The sequence below is a fragment of the Poromitra crassiceps genome, assembly GCF_964638095.1.
Source record: "Poromitra crassiceps genome assembly, chromosome: 1".
In the NCBI taxonomy this organism is placed as follows: Eukaryota; Metazoa; Chordata; class Actinopteri; order Beryciformes; family Melamphaidae; genus Poromitra; species Poromitra crassiceps.
Window position 1 is genome coordinate 26,243,499 of NC_139623.1, and position 17,115 is coordinate 26,260,613.

A 17,115-nucleotide genomic window follows, 5' to 3' on the forward strand; every position below is an offset into this window, starting at 1 on the left:
CCACATGTGAGAATTTAATGTGTGTCAAAGTCACATGTGAAACATGCAATCTCACATGTGATTATGATTTATTCACATGTGAAAGACATTTTCCACATGTGAAAATGTTATGTGTGTCAAAGTCACATGTGAAACATGCAATCTCACATGTGATTATGATTTATTCACATGTGAATGACATTTTCCACATGTGAAAATGTTATGTGTGTCAATGTCACATGTGAAACTTGCAATCTCACATGTGATTATGATTTATTCACATGTGAAAGACATTTTCCACATGTGATAATTTTACATGTGTCAAAGTCACATGTGAAACGTGCAATCGCACATGTGATTATGCTTTATTCACATGTGAATAACATTTTCCACATGTGAGAATTTAATGTGTGCACTGATAAAACAAAAGCATGCAGCTTTTCATTCAATTTTAATTGTATCCACTCCAATAGCTGAAAATTAATAATTTGATAATCTAATATAAAGTTTTTTATTCATATTTATGGTTGAACCATTTTTTATTGTCGGATACAACGTAAAGTGGCAGCGGGATATCAGTCTTTAATTTGTGGTTTTCATCAAGTCTCTAGTATTAGATCAAACATCCATGCGCATGCGCAGTGTTGACAACGGAGAATAAAAGTATCTGTTAATTTCCCTCCAATTCTTTTTAACACACTCCGCAGTTGCACCAGTCGCACGGCACTGCTGTCCCGTGCTGAGTGAAGCCATTGAGGTCTGAGGTAAGGACAAAACATTTTTACATACTGGTAACGTTTTTCTTCAAAACTGGCCGTTCATTTTAGGTTAAAACAACTCGGCCAGACAGACGACAGCTAACGTAATGGGCTCAGTCAGCTCAGAATAGACGACAGCTAACGTTAGCATCTAGCTAGCTAACGTAGCATATGTCAGGCCTGTCATGTATTAAAATGCAGTTTTCTTGTCTCAGCGAGCAACAACGCCTGGATGGCGACATGGCGCATGTTATATATATTGTCTGCATTGCGTGCCAAATGTTAAAAAACAACTGCTATGGTTTGGTTTAGGGCATCTAACGTTTACTGCATGCTAGCCCCAGCTGCACAGAATAACTTGGTTTGAAGTAGCTAGGCTATCACGTTAGCTTAACCTAGCGTTACATGGTTTGGTTGAAGGGCTTTGAAGGAAATAAGACGAGCACTCGTGGTTGAGGTCATGGTATTGTTATCACAGTTCGCTAGCGTTAGTTAGCTTAATGTTAGTTGTGTGGGAATTGCTGTTAGCTAGCTGTTAGCTAACGTAAGCTATTGTTATGGGATTAGGGTAACTACGTGCGTAGCCATTTAAGAGAATGGGAGGTGCTAGTGGTTTTACGTAGCGAGTGCGTGGTGGAACGAGAGAGAGCGAGTGGGTGTGTGTGTGCGTGGGTGAGACCGCGCTCAGCAAGACAAGGGAGAGGCTGCGTGTGAATGAATGAGCGGACAAGTCTAACGTTAATAGCAAAGTTAGCACGTAACATAGAATAATAATAACAACTGTACTGTACGGAAGAAGTGGTCGGTAATAAATGCAACATCATCTCAAGGCTGAAGGTGTGTCCCGGTGTGCTACTGTTTCTCCCGCTGCTGTGTATTGTGGGTGGTTGGTCCCGAGGCTAGCAAGTAAGCTACTTCGGCCCTGGAGGACAGAGGAAACCTCCCCTGTGCTTCTCGACTACGGTCTGGGAGCAGAAGCAGGAAAGATCTTCCAACACTGGCGACCGCGGCAGGACGTTCTAACGTCCAACAAGCAGCAGTGGTGAGCACAAAAACAGTGAAATAAACCGGGACAATTACCTAGCCCACCTGGCTAAAAGCTAGCTACCAGGGGTGCTAATTGCTAACTGCTAAGAAGACCACGTGCGATGGTACGCCTACTACGCAACGGAAAATGGCCGTCGCTGAACGGGGGGAAGGAGCTTATACTGGGTCCCCTTATAGTGGCGTTCAGCTCGATGCTGGCGGGCATGGAAGCCCGTGTGTTGAAGGAGGTCGGACGGCTGTTGGAAGCCACGCCTGCCTGGGCAGAGGAGCTGATGCGGGCGCTACGAGATGTCACGCAGCGTGTGGACTTGCTGAGCGCGGTGGTGGCGCAGCGTGGTGCACGGCCGGAGGAGCCGCAAGAGAGACTGTGCTGGACATGCATGGAGCCGGGGCACCGAGCAAGGTGGTGTCGCAGCGGTCCCGGGGAACAGACCAGGTACGCGGGACAACGACCTGGACAGCAGGGAGCCTGCTGGGCATGCGGCGCGATTGGACACCTGGCTAGAGAGTGTCAAAAGGCTGTCGGAGATCGGAGGACAGCGGGAGAAGAGAGACGAGCGGGCGGCGGGCAGGTGAGACTCTGCTGGACTTGCCGTTCGCCGGAGCACTTAGCCAGAGACTGCACTGAGAGTGTGAGTGGACGGAGAGAAGAGAACGTTGTTCCGGTCAGGAGAACGGTGCTCCAGGGGAACCGCCAGAAGGAGGAGAGAGACATCCCCTGCAACGCTGTTACGGCCGGGGGAGCGACGCTCGTGTCTCCGGGGGAGCGAGAGGGGTTACCGCGGGAGGAGCCGGCCCAACCTAGCTGCTACACACCCCCCACGGTTGCTGCGGAGGTGGAGGTCGCTGTCGTTGGTGTTCCCCCTGCTGTCCTGAACACGCCGCCCCCTGGGGGAGGGGGACAGGAGGACCTGGTGGGCGAGGGCGACATGGCCATTTGGTCGGTCGAAGCGGAGGAGTGGAAACGCAGGCAGGCAGAGGACGCGGATATCGGTCCGGTGTACACGTGGGTGGTGGCCGGACGCCGGCCCCCTGTGGAGGAGATTCACACGTTTTCCGGTGCCACGAGGGGACTGTGGGATATGTTTGCGAAGCTGCGTCTGAGTGAGGATGGAGTTTTGGAGAGGGGGGAGAAAAGAGGGTTCCAGACGGTTGTACCCAGCTCCCTCCGAGGGCTGGTACTGCGGTGGGCGCACAAGGGCCTCGGCTGTCTCGGGCATCGCGGGCCTGAGGAGACGCTCCGCCGTGTTCGTGGGGGACACTACTGGGGCAAACACAAGGAGGATGTGCGGAACTACTGCAGTGCGTGTGAGGACTGTGGGACACAGGGGGGGGGGGGGGCGAGGAGAGTCACCTGGCGGAGGAGTGACCCCACTTGGGGAGTCGAGGGCCCCCAGATCCGGTCCCCCCGGATCCGGTCTCTTAAGCCACGAAGAGACACTCCGCCATCTTCATACAGTTGGCTTCTGGAAAAATCTTCCGGTTATAATGAAAGGAGGAGAGGAGATGAAGGACTAACCCCACTGGGGGTTGGAAGGGAGTCTGAGGATAGTGGGGGTGGTGTCGCGGCGCGACATCAGCGGGGCCCTCGTTCCCAAAGGCCGAACCGCCGGCGAAGATCACCCACCAGGCATGGTGAGTGGGTGGATCACTGAGTTGAACAGTTTGATGGACAGTTGCTGAGTTCAAAGGATAACTCATCCTGACAAGGTGCAAGCCGAGCGCTGCCTTGGTCAGAGAAAGAAAGAGAAGAAATGTTTTGCAATGTTTCGCTGCTGTCCAAATGTTATATGTTCTCAAAGAAAAAGAAAAAAAAGCTTTGAGTAGTGGTTTGCATACCACATGTGATGTGATCAGAACTTGAAGCTGTGCTATAATTCCCTGTGAGGGTAATGTTTTTGACTTAAAAGAAGTTTAAGATAGAATTTTCACGCTCGCTAATTTGCTCAAGATAAGCCATAGTCTGTATTATGGGTGTTATGAATGCCTTTGTGATGGTTTATGTTCACTGTGATATATGCTCACTCTAGAAAGCTTGTTGCTGCTACTTAATTAGATAGCACTGAAAACCTGTACCTTTACTATTGCCCACTGTCTTACACCTAGACTGAATGCAATAAGGATTGCTTAAATGCATGTTAAGAAAAGAAAACATGTTGTATCTACGGTGCTGGAGTGCAATTGTTGTGCTGAAAATTGCCATCCAGAGTGGGGGTAGTGTTATGGGATTAGGGTAACTACGTGCGTAGCCATTTAAGAGAATGGGAGGTGCTAGTGGTTTTACGTAGCGAGTGCGTGGTGGAACGAGAGAGAGCGAGTGGGTGTGTGTGTGCGTGGGTGAGACCGCGCTCAGCAAGACAAGGGAGAGGCTGCGTGTGAATGAATGAGCGGACAAGTCTAACGTTAATAGCAAAGTTAGCACGTAACATAGAATAATAATAACAACTGTACTGTACGGAAGAAGTGGTCGGTAATAAATGCAACATCATCTCAAGGCTGAAGGTGTGTCCCGGTGTGCTACTGTTTCTCCCGCTGCTGTGTATTGTGGGTGGTTGGTCCCGAGGCTAGCAAGTAAGCTACTTCGGCCCTGGAGGACAGAGGAAACCTCCCCTGTGCTTCTCGACTACGGTCTGGGAGCAGAAGCAGGAAAGATCTTCCAACACTATGCAGCATGTAGTAAGCCTGCCATTCATAGATACAATGCTTTTTTCTTCCTCCGTGAGCAACAGTAGTCTATTAGTGCAACGTTAGCTAAGGTCTGCATTGCATGTGTGACACCCACACAATGTATTGTCACATTTATGTAGTAGTGTATATATTTTTATTTGTACAATGTTATTTCTGTTAGGGGAATAATCTAAAATCAGCCATAAGGGTCATCTATAGCCTGTTAGTGAAATGACAGGATTTAATTCACTTCGGAGTTTTCGGTGTTGCCAACAGGGGGCAGTGTGACTTGGTGCGCTTCTCCGACGGACCCTCTTTGTTTTTACAAGCGGACTCTCGTTGGCTTCCTCATTGTGATGAGCGGAGCTGCAAGTAAACATAGCACCTTGTCCGTGTCTCATTCCTTCTCCTGTTTTGACAGGTTGGTAAAGTATTAACACTTGTACAACTGCACATACACGTTGCTTAACATTTAAACTAAGTAGTAGATCGATTTTGCAAGTGTAATGACTGCATTTAGATGGTTTTGTGAACAAGTAGAAAAACGTTTTTGTTTGTACTGTAACGTGATGCAAAATGGCGCCGGCTGTAAACGTTTCTTTCTAAACATGGTAAAAGCCAAACAGGTCTTAGGTTTTAAGCTCCAGCACATTTCGTTTTTGGTAAAGCATTATTGTTTTGGGAACACAACTGTTTTAGTGAATATGTGGTGATGTTAGTTAGAATTTAGAAGCACTAAAGTTCGTTTTTGTAAGTCAGCTCATATGTTCTCATTGAAATGGCACAGCCATAGTAGCAATGTGTAGTTGCTAGTACTGTTAATTTCGTTTATTTCTTTGCACTATGAGAGGTTAAAACCTAGAGATTCTGCATTTCTTAGTAGCCTAATGTAGGAATGTGGTGGTAAATGAAACATTAGCTAACTTTATAGACTGAATGAGGATTTATTCATGCCTTAGTACACTGATTGAACTCAGGAAATGGAACATGGAAATGTTTGTTTATTTTGAATGTGAATAAGATTTGTGACTATAGCCTGTTTGATTATATTTTTGGATATGTTGAAAATGTGAATTGTTAAAGTAACATTGACATATGGAAACAAAATACAAAGAGAAAGAAAAAAAGATATATTTTGCACAATATAAAATAAATTGTGATGAGCGGAGCTGCAAGTAAACATAGCACCTTGTCCGTGTCTCATTCCTTCTCCTGTTTTTACAGGATGTTACCTGTTTATGGGATCTCAGCCCGAGACCTGTAACACATGCTGCTAACAGTGCATTGTTTGACACAATTGTGCCATGAAAATGCCTCCAGCACACAGAAAATAAAACGTGAGCTAGCTGGCAGCTTCCCATGCTAAGGAAAATATGTGGAAACATAATCTGGCAAGTGCTGTTTGTTACTTTTATTGTTAAGGCCTGACTTTGTCAAAAGTTAGCTTGCTAAATATTGAATTTTCCTTTTCTCTTGCAGTGCAACCTCTGGATACATTGTGGTAAGTTCTGTTAATATCATAAGGGTTGTGGTTCTAAATCCCCTCTAATGCAGTGTGCTGCCTATAGTGTAAGTGAATGTGTAGCTATACTTGTTTTATTCACTGTAACAGGGTTCCTTGAAGTGCTTTGATTTTGAGGGGGGGGATCAAGTACTGCACCTTGAAAATAGCCTATTTCCAAACCAAGTGCTTGAAAGAGTACTTGAAAGTCTTTAAATGTAATCTTGTAATGTGATGTCTGTATGAACCCTGCTGTAGCTAGCTTTAGCTAAATAATTAGCAGTGGTGCCCATCATATCTATCCCCCTCTGTCTCTATGTGGCCATTTACACCTGGCATTAACATGTGTTTTCTGTGATCAGATGTGATCAGATTGCAATCGGGTAGTGCTTGACCACTTGAAAGTAAGGGTGTAGGCTAAACGTCCCCAAGACAGAGTGAGGATGGATACACACAAGCATCCAGTGTCTGTTCTATCATAGACTGTGCTGTACAGCAACTTTCTTCAAAAATATCTGGATCTCTAATATTTGCCCTATAGTACTTTTGGATACGAATAAGTGTGTGTGTGTGTGTGTGTGTGTGTGTGTGTGTGTGTGTGTGTGCGCATTAACATTGAAACAATCATTTATGTCCAGTGTCCAATCCGATTTGACAAAAGATAAGCATGTGTGTTTTAATTTTACATGAGTTAATTAGATTAAATAAAATAAAATGCATTTGGTTCAACCGCAATTTTTTTTTATGTAGGCTATTTTTTTGTTGCCAGATTTCACAATAACACATAAAGGTCCGCAATACCGTGAAACCGTGGTATTTTTGTCCAAGGTTATCATACCAATATCAAAAACTCATACCGTTGCATCTCTAATTGTGACCACATTGAACACAAGTGTACATGCAATGCATCCTCTCAATCCACATACAACAACAGTCACTGCAGTTTTTCTACTGCTCTATGCTATGGAGCTTACCTGATTTCAATGTGAACACTGGAGATACATTATTACCAGGTGTAAATTAAATCAGGTTAATGTGGTCAAGCACTATCCGATTGCAATCTGATCACAGAAAATACGCCAGGCGTCAATGGCCTCTATCCCTGTCTCTGCCTCTCTCTCTCCTCTGTGTCTCTTTCCTCTCTCTCTCTCTGCCTGTGTCTCCCGTCGTCTCCTGAAGCCACTGCCGTCTCCACCAACACCCCACCCACACACGAAGTGCCGGAGCGGACTGGGACCCTGTCCCCTCTCCCAACAACGGTAGGGTCCTTATTTAGTCCTTACAAAATCAGCACATGGTTCTCATTACATTATTTTGAAAGTTCTGCCCGGCCCTCAAATTTAAGAGAATTGGGTCTGGAAATTCCTTGCAAAGTCTTTGAATTTGATTTTTAGGAGGTATGAGAACCCTGCAAATGTGACTAAAAAACAACAACATTCAAATAGGCTCTGCAAATATAGTGCAGATGTTCTCAGCATAGTGGTATACAAAGAAGCAAGGATATTAATTTAAATACACAAATACTATATAATATTATTTAGTCAAAAAAATAGATTTGGAATAAATACATTTATCTATTTATTTTTTATATTTTTTTATATTTATTTTTTGCTACTTTGACTCTGATGCGCTGCAGTCTGATCTCAGAAAAAAATGCATGTTAGTGTCAGGTGATAATGACCTCTATCCCTGTCTCCTTCTCTGCCTCTCTACTGTCTTTCCCTCTGCCTCTGTCTCTCCTGTCGTCTCCTGAAGCCACTGCTGCCTCCACCAGCACCACCCCACCCCTTCCCCATGAAACGGCGGAGCAGCCTGGGACCCGTGATCTCTGCAACAACGGTATGCTAATGTTTTCAAGCACACTATCGGATTGCAATCTGATCACAGACAATGCATGTTAGTACCATCATTTGATGATATAAGTTGAAAAACTTAAATGGATAGGCCACTTTTTGGGGAGTTTAGCGAATTTTCCATATCGCCCCCAATAAACATCGATATACACGTCTTCACAGCAACTGTCCGTGCAGTTTGGAGGGTCGGGGTGTGCAGTAGTTAAATGGACAGCACTAAAACAGGACCAAGCGGATCGCGGCTCAAAGTCAACAAAACACAGTGCCTAAAATATAGTGTAAAATAAATATTCTGGTCAAGAGGTCTGTCTTTTTGTTTTGTTTGTTAACTTAAGTTATTTAATTTAATTTACCTTGAAGTAAATTTGTATTTTGTTGTTGTTCCAACAGACCAAGTGCAAGCTGTGTTCCCAAACACCAGTGAGGTTCTAATCAGACAGTGCATGGCCCAGAAGTTGAGGGATGTGAGGCAGTGCGACAAAGAACAGTAAGTTTCTCTAGTTTTCTCTATCACTGAAAGTGGGTGTAAAACGTATAGAATGTAACCTGACCTTAATTCATGCTTATATTATATTGATATATCTTAATTAAAATTGGCGGTGTCTGTCACGATTGTGATGTCATCAGTAGGGGTGTCACAATATATCGTCCCACGAAATTTCGCGATAGTAAAACGTCACGATATGTATCGTTGAGATGAAATCTCATATCGTGAAAAAAAAAAAAAAAAAAAATTTTTTTTTTTTTTTTTTTTTTTAAGTAGACAAAGAAACGTCTTTGTTTGTTGAAGTTCAATGTGTGGAAAGTAGTTCAGTTGAACAAGTCTCTGAAGAGACACATGAGAAGTTATACAGGAGAGAAACCATTCAATTGAGTTTCTGGCAAAACTGTTTACTTGACAGGAAAAACTGAAGATGCATAAAAAATAGACTAAGAAAAGTCTTGTTGTTTGAGTTTGAAGAAAAACTGAAGATGCATAATGAGAATTTATACTGCTGAGAAACCTTTTAGTTCAAAGTAAATCTAAGTGACGGTGTAACTCATTCTATTTCAAGATAAGCCTTATCTCCAATCTCATGTTTTTTCTAGTTGTTATTGTAATAACAATTTCCCACAACAGCATGTTTTGTATTTGTGCATTTCAAATAAAATACTACTTTTCCAGTCATATATTGTCATTATTCAAGTTTAAAAAAATATTGTTAAAATCGTATCGTATCGTATCGTTATCGTGAACCCAGTATCGTGATACGTATCGTATCGTGAACTGAGTGTATCGTGACACCCCTAGTCATCAGTGATGTGATAAACATTTTCCTGCCTGAGGCTAAACTCGTGGGCGTTCTGAGCATGAAGGGGTGGAGGGGATGTGCCACAAGGCATCATCCTCTCTGCCGAAAAGCCATTAGAAGAAGGCTAACCTTGCATCTCCAGGCTCTCTCTGAAAGGAGAAGAGCCGATCTGTGCTCAATTAGTGTTCTGGTCTGATATCTGGTGTATCTCTCTGCCTGTATCGCTCTTTTTTCCCCTGCAGTGTTAGGGTTGTATTCGTTTCATAATAGAGCTGTAATTGTAGTCGGGGCGTAGGGGCACAGATTCTGTTGTAGCATTTTCTGTTGGATTTATTGCATCTCCATCCATTATCCATGGCACATTTTACAGCATCTGTTTTAGGGCATAGGGTGTTGCCCAAAATTCTGAGAATGTTGCTCTATGCATCATAGATTTTGTGTAAGTTATGGGACCATTTGTGAATATAAAGTCCTGAATCAAATGTTTCAGTTCACAGCCGGACTACACTAGGTTTGCCTAGTTTTGGTTGTAATACCCCAGTATGTTTGTGAAATTGCCTTGATTATTCTAATGATATTAAAATTTTCACGGGGCTATTCTAATGATATTTAATTTTTCACAGGGGAACCAACAAGATCAGAAGACTTGTCAGCGGCAGAGAAGGTGTTCCTGAAAGGGACATGACACCCCCAAGTTCTGAAGTCTCACAGGAAGCTGTCCCTGAAAGGGACATGACAGCCCCAAGTTCTGAAGGCTCACAAGAAGCTCACATGACACCCTAGCATAGTTATTACAAAGGGATAGGCCACTTTTTGGGGAGTTTAGCTCGATTGCCATATCCCCCCAATATACACTGTCTTTACAGTCACTCTCGATGCAGTATGGAGAGAGGGGTCATATTTAGCGATAGAACGGTACTGCCGTTCAAAGGCAACAAAACAAAGTGCCAAAAAGCTCTATGTACATCTTGTGACTCGGGTACTAATCCAAAATGCAGAAAAACAATTTTTTGAGGTAAATAAATATTTAGTAAACATCGCTGCCGGGTGTACAGCGCATGTGCAAATAACGCATGTGTGGAAGCGCTGTCCACAGACAAACAAGGAAGTGACCCGGTATGGATTTACTATGGAAATAATGTTTAATGCAACTATGGATTCTTATTTCATAGCATGGTGAATAAACTAGTCACAACATGTACACATGTGCATAGAGCTTTAGGCGCTGTGTTTTGTTGCCTTTGAACGGTAGTGCCGCCTCCACTGTTGTATCGCTAAATATGACCCCTCTCTCCATACTGCATCGAGAGTGACCGTAAAGACAGTGTATATTTAGGGTAAGTGGGGACAAAATGGCAATCGAGCTAAACTCCCCAAAAAGTGGCTGTTGCCATCTTTATTTTTCATCCATCAGAGCTGCAGCTTCACCTGCAATTGTTCCATGATCACTGTACATGTACATGCAATCTGTCAATCACTCCCTTTGATTTTGGTCTCCCGTTTGGAGTTGAAGTGGTGGCTGTTGCCATCTTTATTTTTCATCCTTGGGGGGTTTCCCAAAGCTGCAGCTCCGCCTGCTATTGTTCATGATCACTGTACATGCGATCTGTCAAGTCACTCCCTTTGATTTTGGTCTCCCGTTTGGAGTTGAAGTGGTGGCTGTTGCCATCTTTATTTTTCATCCATCAGAGCTGCAGCTTCACCTGCAATTGTTCCATGATCACTGTACATGTACATGCAATCTGTCAATCACTCCCTTTGATTTTGGTCTCCCGTTTGGAGTTGAAGTGGTGGCTGTTGCCATCTTTATTTTTCATCCATCAGAGCTGCAGCTTCACCTGCAATTGTTCCGTGATCACTGTACATGCGATCTGTCAATCACTCCCTTTTCTAGAGATGTATGATAAATGCAGTTATGAAAAGGTGAAGTTTTGTTAATAAATAAGATAATTTTATTCTTGTACATGTGTTGTAAATAACCTACTGGTATGTGTCAAATTGTATGTAATCTGAAATTATGTGGAAAATGTGTCAAAGAAGGGATCATTCACATGTGGTTGTCTACTAATACATGTGAATGTTCCCACATGTGATCTTAGGACATGTGATCTTGTTGTTCATGTTATTCCATCCACATGGGAATATTCCCACATGTAATGTTGAAACCATGTGTGATTCTATGTTTTCCACATGTGGTTTTGGAGAAATGTGTTTTGGTTTTTCACATGTTATTCCAATTGGCATGTAACACATGTCCCAACAATCAAATGTGGTTCAAGATCATGTTGGAAGGTTCATGTGTTTCAACCACATGTGAATATTCCCACATGTGATCTTGAACCACATGTGGTTGTTGGACATGGAAATTACACATTTCAACCACATGTTGAATCACATGTGAAAAACCAAAACGTGTGCCAAAACCACATGTGGTCCACAACATATTGAATCACATTTGGTTTTAATATCATGTGGGAATATTCACATGTGGAGGGAATAACAAAACCACGTGTCCTAAAACCACATGTGGTTCAAGGTCACATGTGGATATCCACATGTGAATATTCCCACATGTGATATTAAAACCACATGTCGATCACATGTGGTCTTAATCACACGAAACATGTGTCCAAAAACCACATATATTCCAGAATCACATGTGATTTTCCACATGTGAATATCCACATGTGATATTAAAACCACATGTCAATCACATGTGGTCTGAATCACACAAAACATGTGTCCAAAAACCACATATATTCCAAAATCACATGTGATTTTCCACATGTGAGTATCCACATGTGAATATTCCCACATGTGATATTAAAACCACATGTCAATCACATGTGGTCTGAATCACACGAAACATGTGTCCAAAAACCACATATATTCCATAATCACATGTGATTTTCCACACAATTCCACACAATTAAAACCACATGTCAATCACATGTGGCATTTCAAAATCACATGTGACTTCCACATGTGGCTTGACATGTGAACATCCACATGTGATATTAAAACATGTGGTTGAGTCACACGAAACGTGTGTCCAAAAACCACATATTTCAAAATCACATGTGATTTCCACATGTGACTTTTTCGTAAGGGGTGTACATAAATGCCATTTTCTGCAATTTCTTTTCTCACAGAGACTTTTTGGGTGAAAACAGGGTGTATATAAATGGCTATAAGTAGAGTACAGAACATGCTAAAAGCTCACTTTTTTTTTCCTGGTGAACCCAGAGACGTACATCTTCATTTTGAGGTATTGCAAATCACTTTGGTGCTAATAGATAATTTACTGTGGGTCTTGAAAGATGACCAACAATTATGAAAATCTTTGGCCTGTGCTAAATATTGGCAGTCCTAAACTGGCGGTGAATGAGTTAACCTGTATTTTATGCACACCTGGGGTAGAAAAGAAGAAGAAAGAAAGGGCAGATGTAGTGAGCAAAGATGGATGATTTAATATTCCATAGCTCTGACCTAAGCAAATCTGACATCACTATTGTGAACACAACAACACTTCTGATATAATATGATTGTTTTAGTAAAGTGTATCACTCAATAGAACCGAAAGCCTAGCTGCTTAGTCTGCAGATAAAACATACAAAATTAAATTTAGACTCTTATTGGCATGACGGCAACATATAAGCTGTCTGAATTTTGCATTGGGGCCAGTTCTATAGTGAGGCATGGAAAGCCTCACTATACGCCATCATATCTGTGTCGTTTCACTTTTGACTGAAAAATGCTGCCTCTAGATTAAAGAAAAGACACTATGTGATGTTGACTTTTATGTAGGCTAAATGTGCGCATTCGTTTTCCTTATAGATCATGACTGCCCCGCAGCTCGCTACGTTAGCTTCACGTTACCTTGCATGTAACGTTAGCGTTAGTTGCTTTTGGAGACACAAACCCTGGACGTTTCATTTTGAGTAATGCATGAGGTTCTCTATGGTTTACGCCAGCTCTGGGAGTATGAAGTGCTTTAAATGTGGGGATTTTGGTCACAACAAGCTTGTGGAGCGCTGCCTGCAACTAGGTAGCCACAACCAGCTAGCTAACGTTAGCCCCGACCACAACAGCTAACGTTAACGCCAAACAAATCCGCTGCCTCCTCCCCACGTTTGGTTTAGCGTAACGCCAGCTCAGACTTTCCCCTAATCTCAGAAACCTTGCGGGACATGTATTGCAAATTGCAATAGTGGTTGTTTTGTTATAATTTGAAACTGTCAACAGCCACACTGCCAGCTGCTTGGGTTGGTTGGTGGGAACGGGTGTGTCTGACACGGTTTGACGCGTTTGACGTATCCATGTGATTCCCCCTCCCTTCCTGAGTGTGACAGAGCTCTCCCTTGAGAGGGAGAGCTGACACGAGGAAACGTGAAGCGAGTCATGCCGGCGGCTTAAGTTATAAACAATGCGTGACAATTATACTCGAATGTTCGGGATATAGTCATTTCTACATCTCACGTGGCACAAGCCGCGATACATCGAGTATATTCGATATATCGCCCAGCCCTAGCTAGCCCTAAGGTTGCAGCTCTTATTGCTATTTGTTTCACTGGCCTTATGTAGCCTGGGTGAACCCAGCCTCCACGTGACCTGCTCTCAGACCTGTTCTCAGTCACTACAGTCTGGAGATCGAGCCATTCAAACCGGTTTCTGCCGTCGGGGAGGGGCGGGTGTACCTCCCTTGATAGACCACTCCATCAGCCAACCAGCTTAGCACACAGAGCACATGCGCAGTGCAACAGATGGCGTCATCACTCTGCGACCTTTGTTGTTAGCACATGAGCTAACACTTCATTTCAGTACTGCTAGCACGCAAATGGCTACAACCAATGTGCCCATGCAGCCCCTCCGCCCGAAATGTAAACAGACTCAGAGCTGGCCTACGGATCGATGTGTGATTTCCAGGTAAGAATATGTTATTCACAGGTATATGCCACACTATATATTATCTCAGAAACTAGCGTAATTGTGTTTGGTAAGAAAGACATTCAATAAATGACTGACTTTTCCTCATCGGCTGTAGTGGGTTAGCGAGGTAACGATAGCTAGATTACGGGAGCATTTAACGATCTAATGAATTCTAGAAAAACATGTCAGAAGCTAGCTAACATTAGCCACGTGTAACATACAGTAACTACTACGTTTTATATTATTAGAGCTTCCAAGAAGAGAGAACATCGCCTCTGCCAATGACTTCTGTGATGGTGGTCAGGGAATGAAAGAGGGACAACTGTCTACACGGACCCAAACCTCGATCCCTGCTGCAGATCTGGAGAGATATTTGTGGCTGTGAAGAACAGTCATCATCTATACAGTGATATGATCTAGTTATCAGGGACATGCTGTCTTATCTGCATAAATCATATTGAATAGTACCAGACAAAACCTTCAAAACAAATCAAGCTCTGGAATACAATCAATGAAAAAAGTTTGACATGGGCACTTCACACAGACTACCTGGAGTAAAGACACATGAAGCACTCTTTTCTGTCTGCACGTTTATTAATAGGGGCTGAGTGACGTTTCGACAGATAATCTGTCTTCTTCAGAGTCAAAAAGACTTAATGTTAGACTTTTTAAATTGTTAGTGTTTCAGAGCACCTTGCTGCTACAAACTGAACATTTTCTAGTTGGAACAAATAAGATTATTAAATACTATAATTAATTGGGCTATATTTCAAGACAATCTGTAATGACATGTTTCCTGTCACACCTAGCCCTCATTCGCAGCTTGACAGAAAACGTTGATCAGGCTCTGGAGATCTGGGATCAGTGGGATGTACCGGTAGTAGTCCTTATCAATGCTCTCCAAAACACATCCTACAGGAGAACATAAAACTGTTATTCTTTGCAATTCTTTTAAAATCAATGCTAAAACATTTTAGGGTAAAATATTGACACGAGTAAGTGGTGATCTGCAGATGATGTAAACTTTTGTAATAAATGTTATCTCTTGTACTTCAACCTCTGTCTAGTCTGGTCAATTATAGGACAAGATACACTTAGCCTACTGTAACACAGTCTTGGGTTTTGTCTTCATTGCCTAGAATTATTATTATTATTATTAAAACGATTATGAATTATATTCGCTAAACATTATCTTAACAGACTTACCAGCTTAGGCTTCATTCTGTGATGCGTTTGTTATGGTTTGTTGTTGTTCACTTCCTCCCAGCATGCATTGTGCTACTCCATTTCACTACTAAATAGCAACCAAATGAGCCGAAATAGATATGAAGGTAGATCTCAATTTTGTGTAATGGTAACACAACCTGCAATTGTAGAACATTTCAATATTGGACCAAATAAAATGTTGAAATGAAAACACCACCCTATGTGAAACATATATGTAATCCTGGGTCTATATATATCCCTCGTCGATTTAATGTGATTTAGGTAAGTGACAGTGGAACGCGCTTCTACTGTCATCTCCTACTGTGATGTCCGCTCCAATAAATTGGCTCTACTTCACATTTTAGTTTTACAATAAAAACACATTTATGCAATGACTTTACATAATGTAGGGTATATTTATGTGCATCATCCTTCCTGCAGCAGAACCGAACCGAAGATTGGAGCAGAGGACATGACAGAGAAACTTAACCGACCAACAGTCTGCTTCAATCAATGAATGCTTTATATTTATTGAAATTAAATATGGTGATATCTGGTGGTCTGAAATTACTCTCTCTAGCTACAGTAGGGTAACTGGCTCCTATTGTGTCTTATTATTGTAACGTTTGAATCAGCGTTTCATAACTTTATAATAGCCTATTACTGTATAGCCTGGATGACGTTAGCTAATGCTACCCAGCCTTACATTGGCATATGCTGCATTTAGCTTGTGGTATTATGTAGGCTACAGTAATATTGTATAGCTGGCTAGACAGACGAGTTTATCTGGAATCAGTGTGACAAGATCCCTGCTGCTAGCTTGTCTGCCTTTCTGTGTCAGAGTATCTAGCTACAGTATCTGCATTACATGCTACACCATGCAAATATATTTCGATATAATTCAAACAATTAGCCCACCGTACCACTGGACTGTACAGTATTGCTGTGAAAAAGTTACATTTGATTGTGTCAAGTGTTACATGTTATATTTTTAACTGAGCTTTGCGGAATTACCTCAACACAATTGTGTTGTGTATCAGCTTTAAATATCCAATATATACTGTACAGCATTAAACAAACGACCAGCAGCATTCAAATGTGCAAAAACGTTATATTTATTGAAATGTGGTGATCTCATGTCACATTACATAATGTTATGCCCAAATGGTCTACTGCCCAGAAGCGTCACTTTACATGTTTGGTAGGGAATTATTTTAATTATGTTAAACCAGCGTTTATCTTCCATAATGCATTAAATCATAATCACAATGCTATGAAGACATTAGCTGATCACCACAGAGCTGCACAGACAAGTTTATCAGATAATTTCGCCGTAAAATGTGTCCAGGTGATCAGCTCTGAAGCCCCGGCTTGTATGGTCCGCTAAAATCCGATTTCGATATACAGTAGGTGTTATGTTGATCAACAGACCTCATAACGGGGATCTATACTATTACGTGTGCTAAATAAACAAGCTGCAGGTCTAGCATCACATTATTCAGTTTAAGGATCCTTATGTGGAAACATTTTGAGAACCACTGTTTTGAAGTACTATTACTATAGCTGTTTTCATTCTCACATGACAATACAACAGAATAGAGTATCAAACAAAAACATTTTTATTGCATACACAAGCTCACAGCGTCCATGTAAATCCTCATCTTTATCATTCTCCCCACCGATCTGCAACACCATGATTCCCACATTAACTCATTGAGTGCCAGCCACTTTTGGAGAACGGACGCTCCCAGTGCCAGAGTTTCAGAGCGTTTTCAGTGATTTCTCGAGGCCCACAGAATATTGTGTGATATTACTATGTAAACACCGAACACGCACAAAGAACGATGAGACTCTCTTCTATCATCTGCAAAAAAAAGTTTATT

The 17,115-nt window shown here is 42.3% G+C and overlaps 1 protein-coding gene across 1 annotated transcript; it reads left to right on the top strand.

The window, feature by feature from the left end:
• Nucleotides 1-2,056: 2,056 nt before the first annotated feature.
• Nucleotides 2,057-11,046, top strand: LOC310777313 (uncharacterized protein; the record flags this gene model as incomplete). The annotated part of the gene is made up of 7 exons (XM_083637639.1): nt 2,057-2,120; nt 4,813-4,872; nt 5,931-5,952; nt 7,132-7,211; nt 7,708-7,791; nt 8,196-8,292; nt 9,721-11,046. The coding sequence occupies 7 exons, from the start codon at nt 2,057-2,059 to the stop codon at nt 9,878-9,880; spliced, it is 567 nt and encodes a 188-aa protein (XP_083493765.1). The 3' UTR covers nt 9,881-11,046.
• Nucleotides 11,047-17,115: the final 6,069 nt, after the last annotated feature.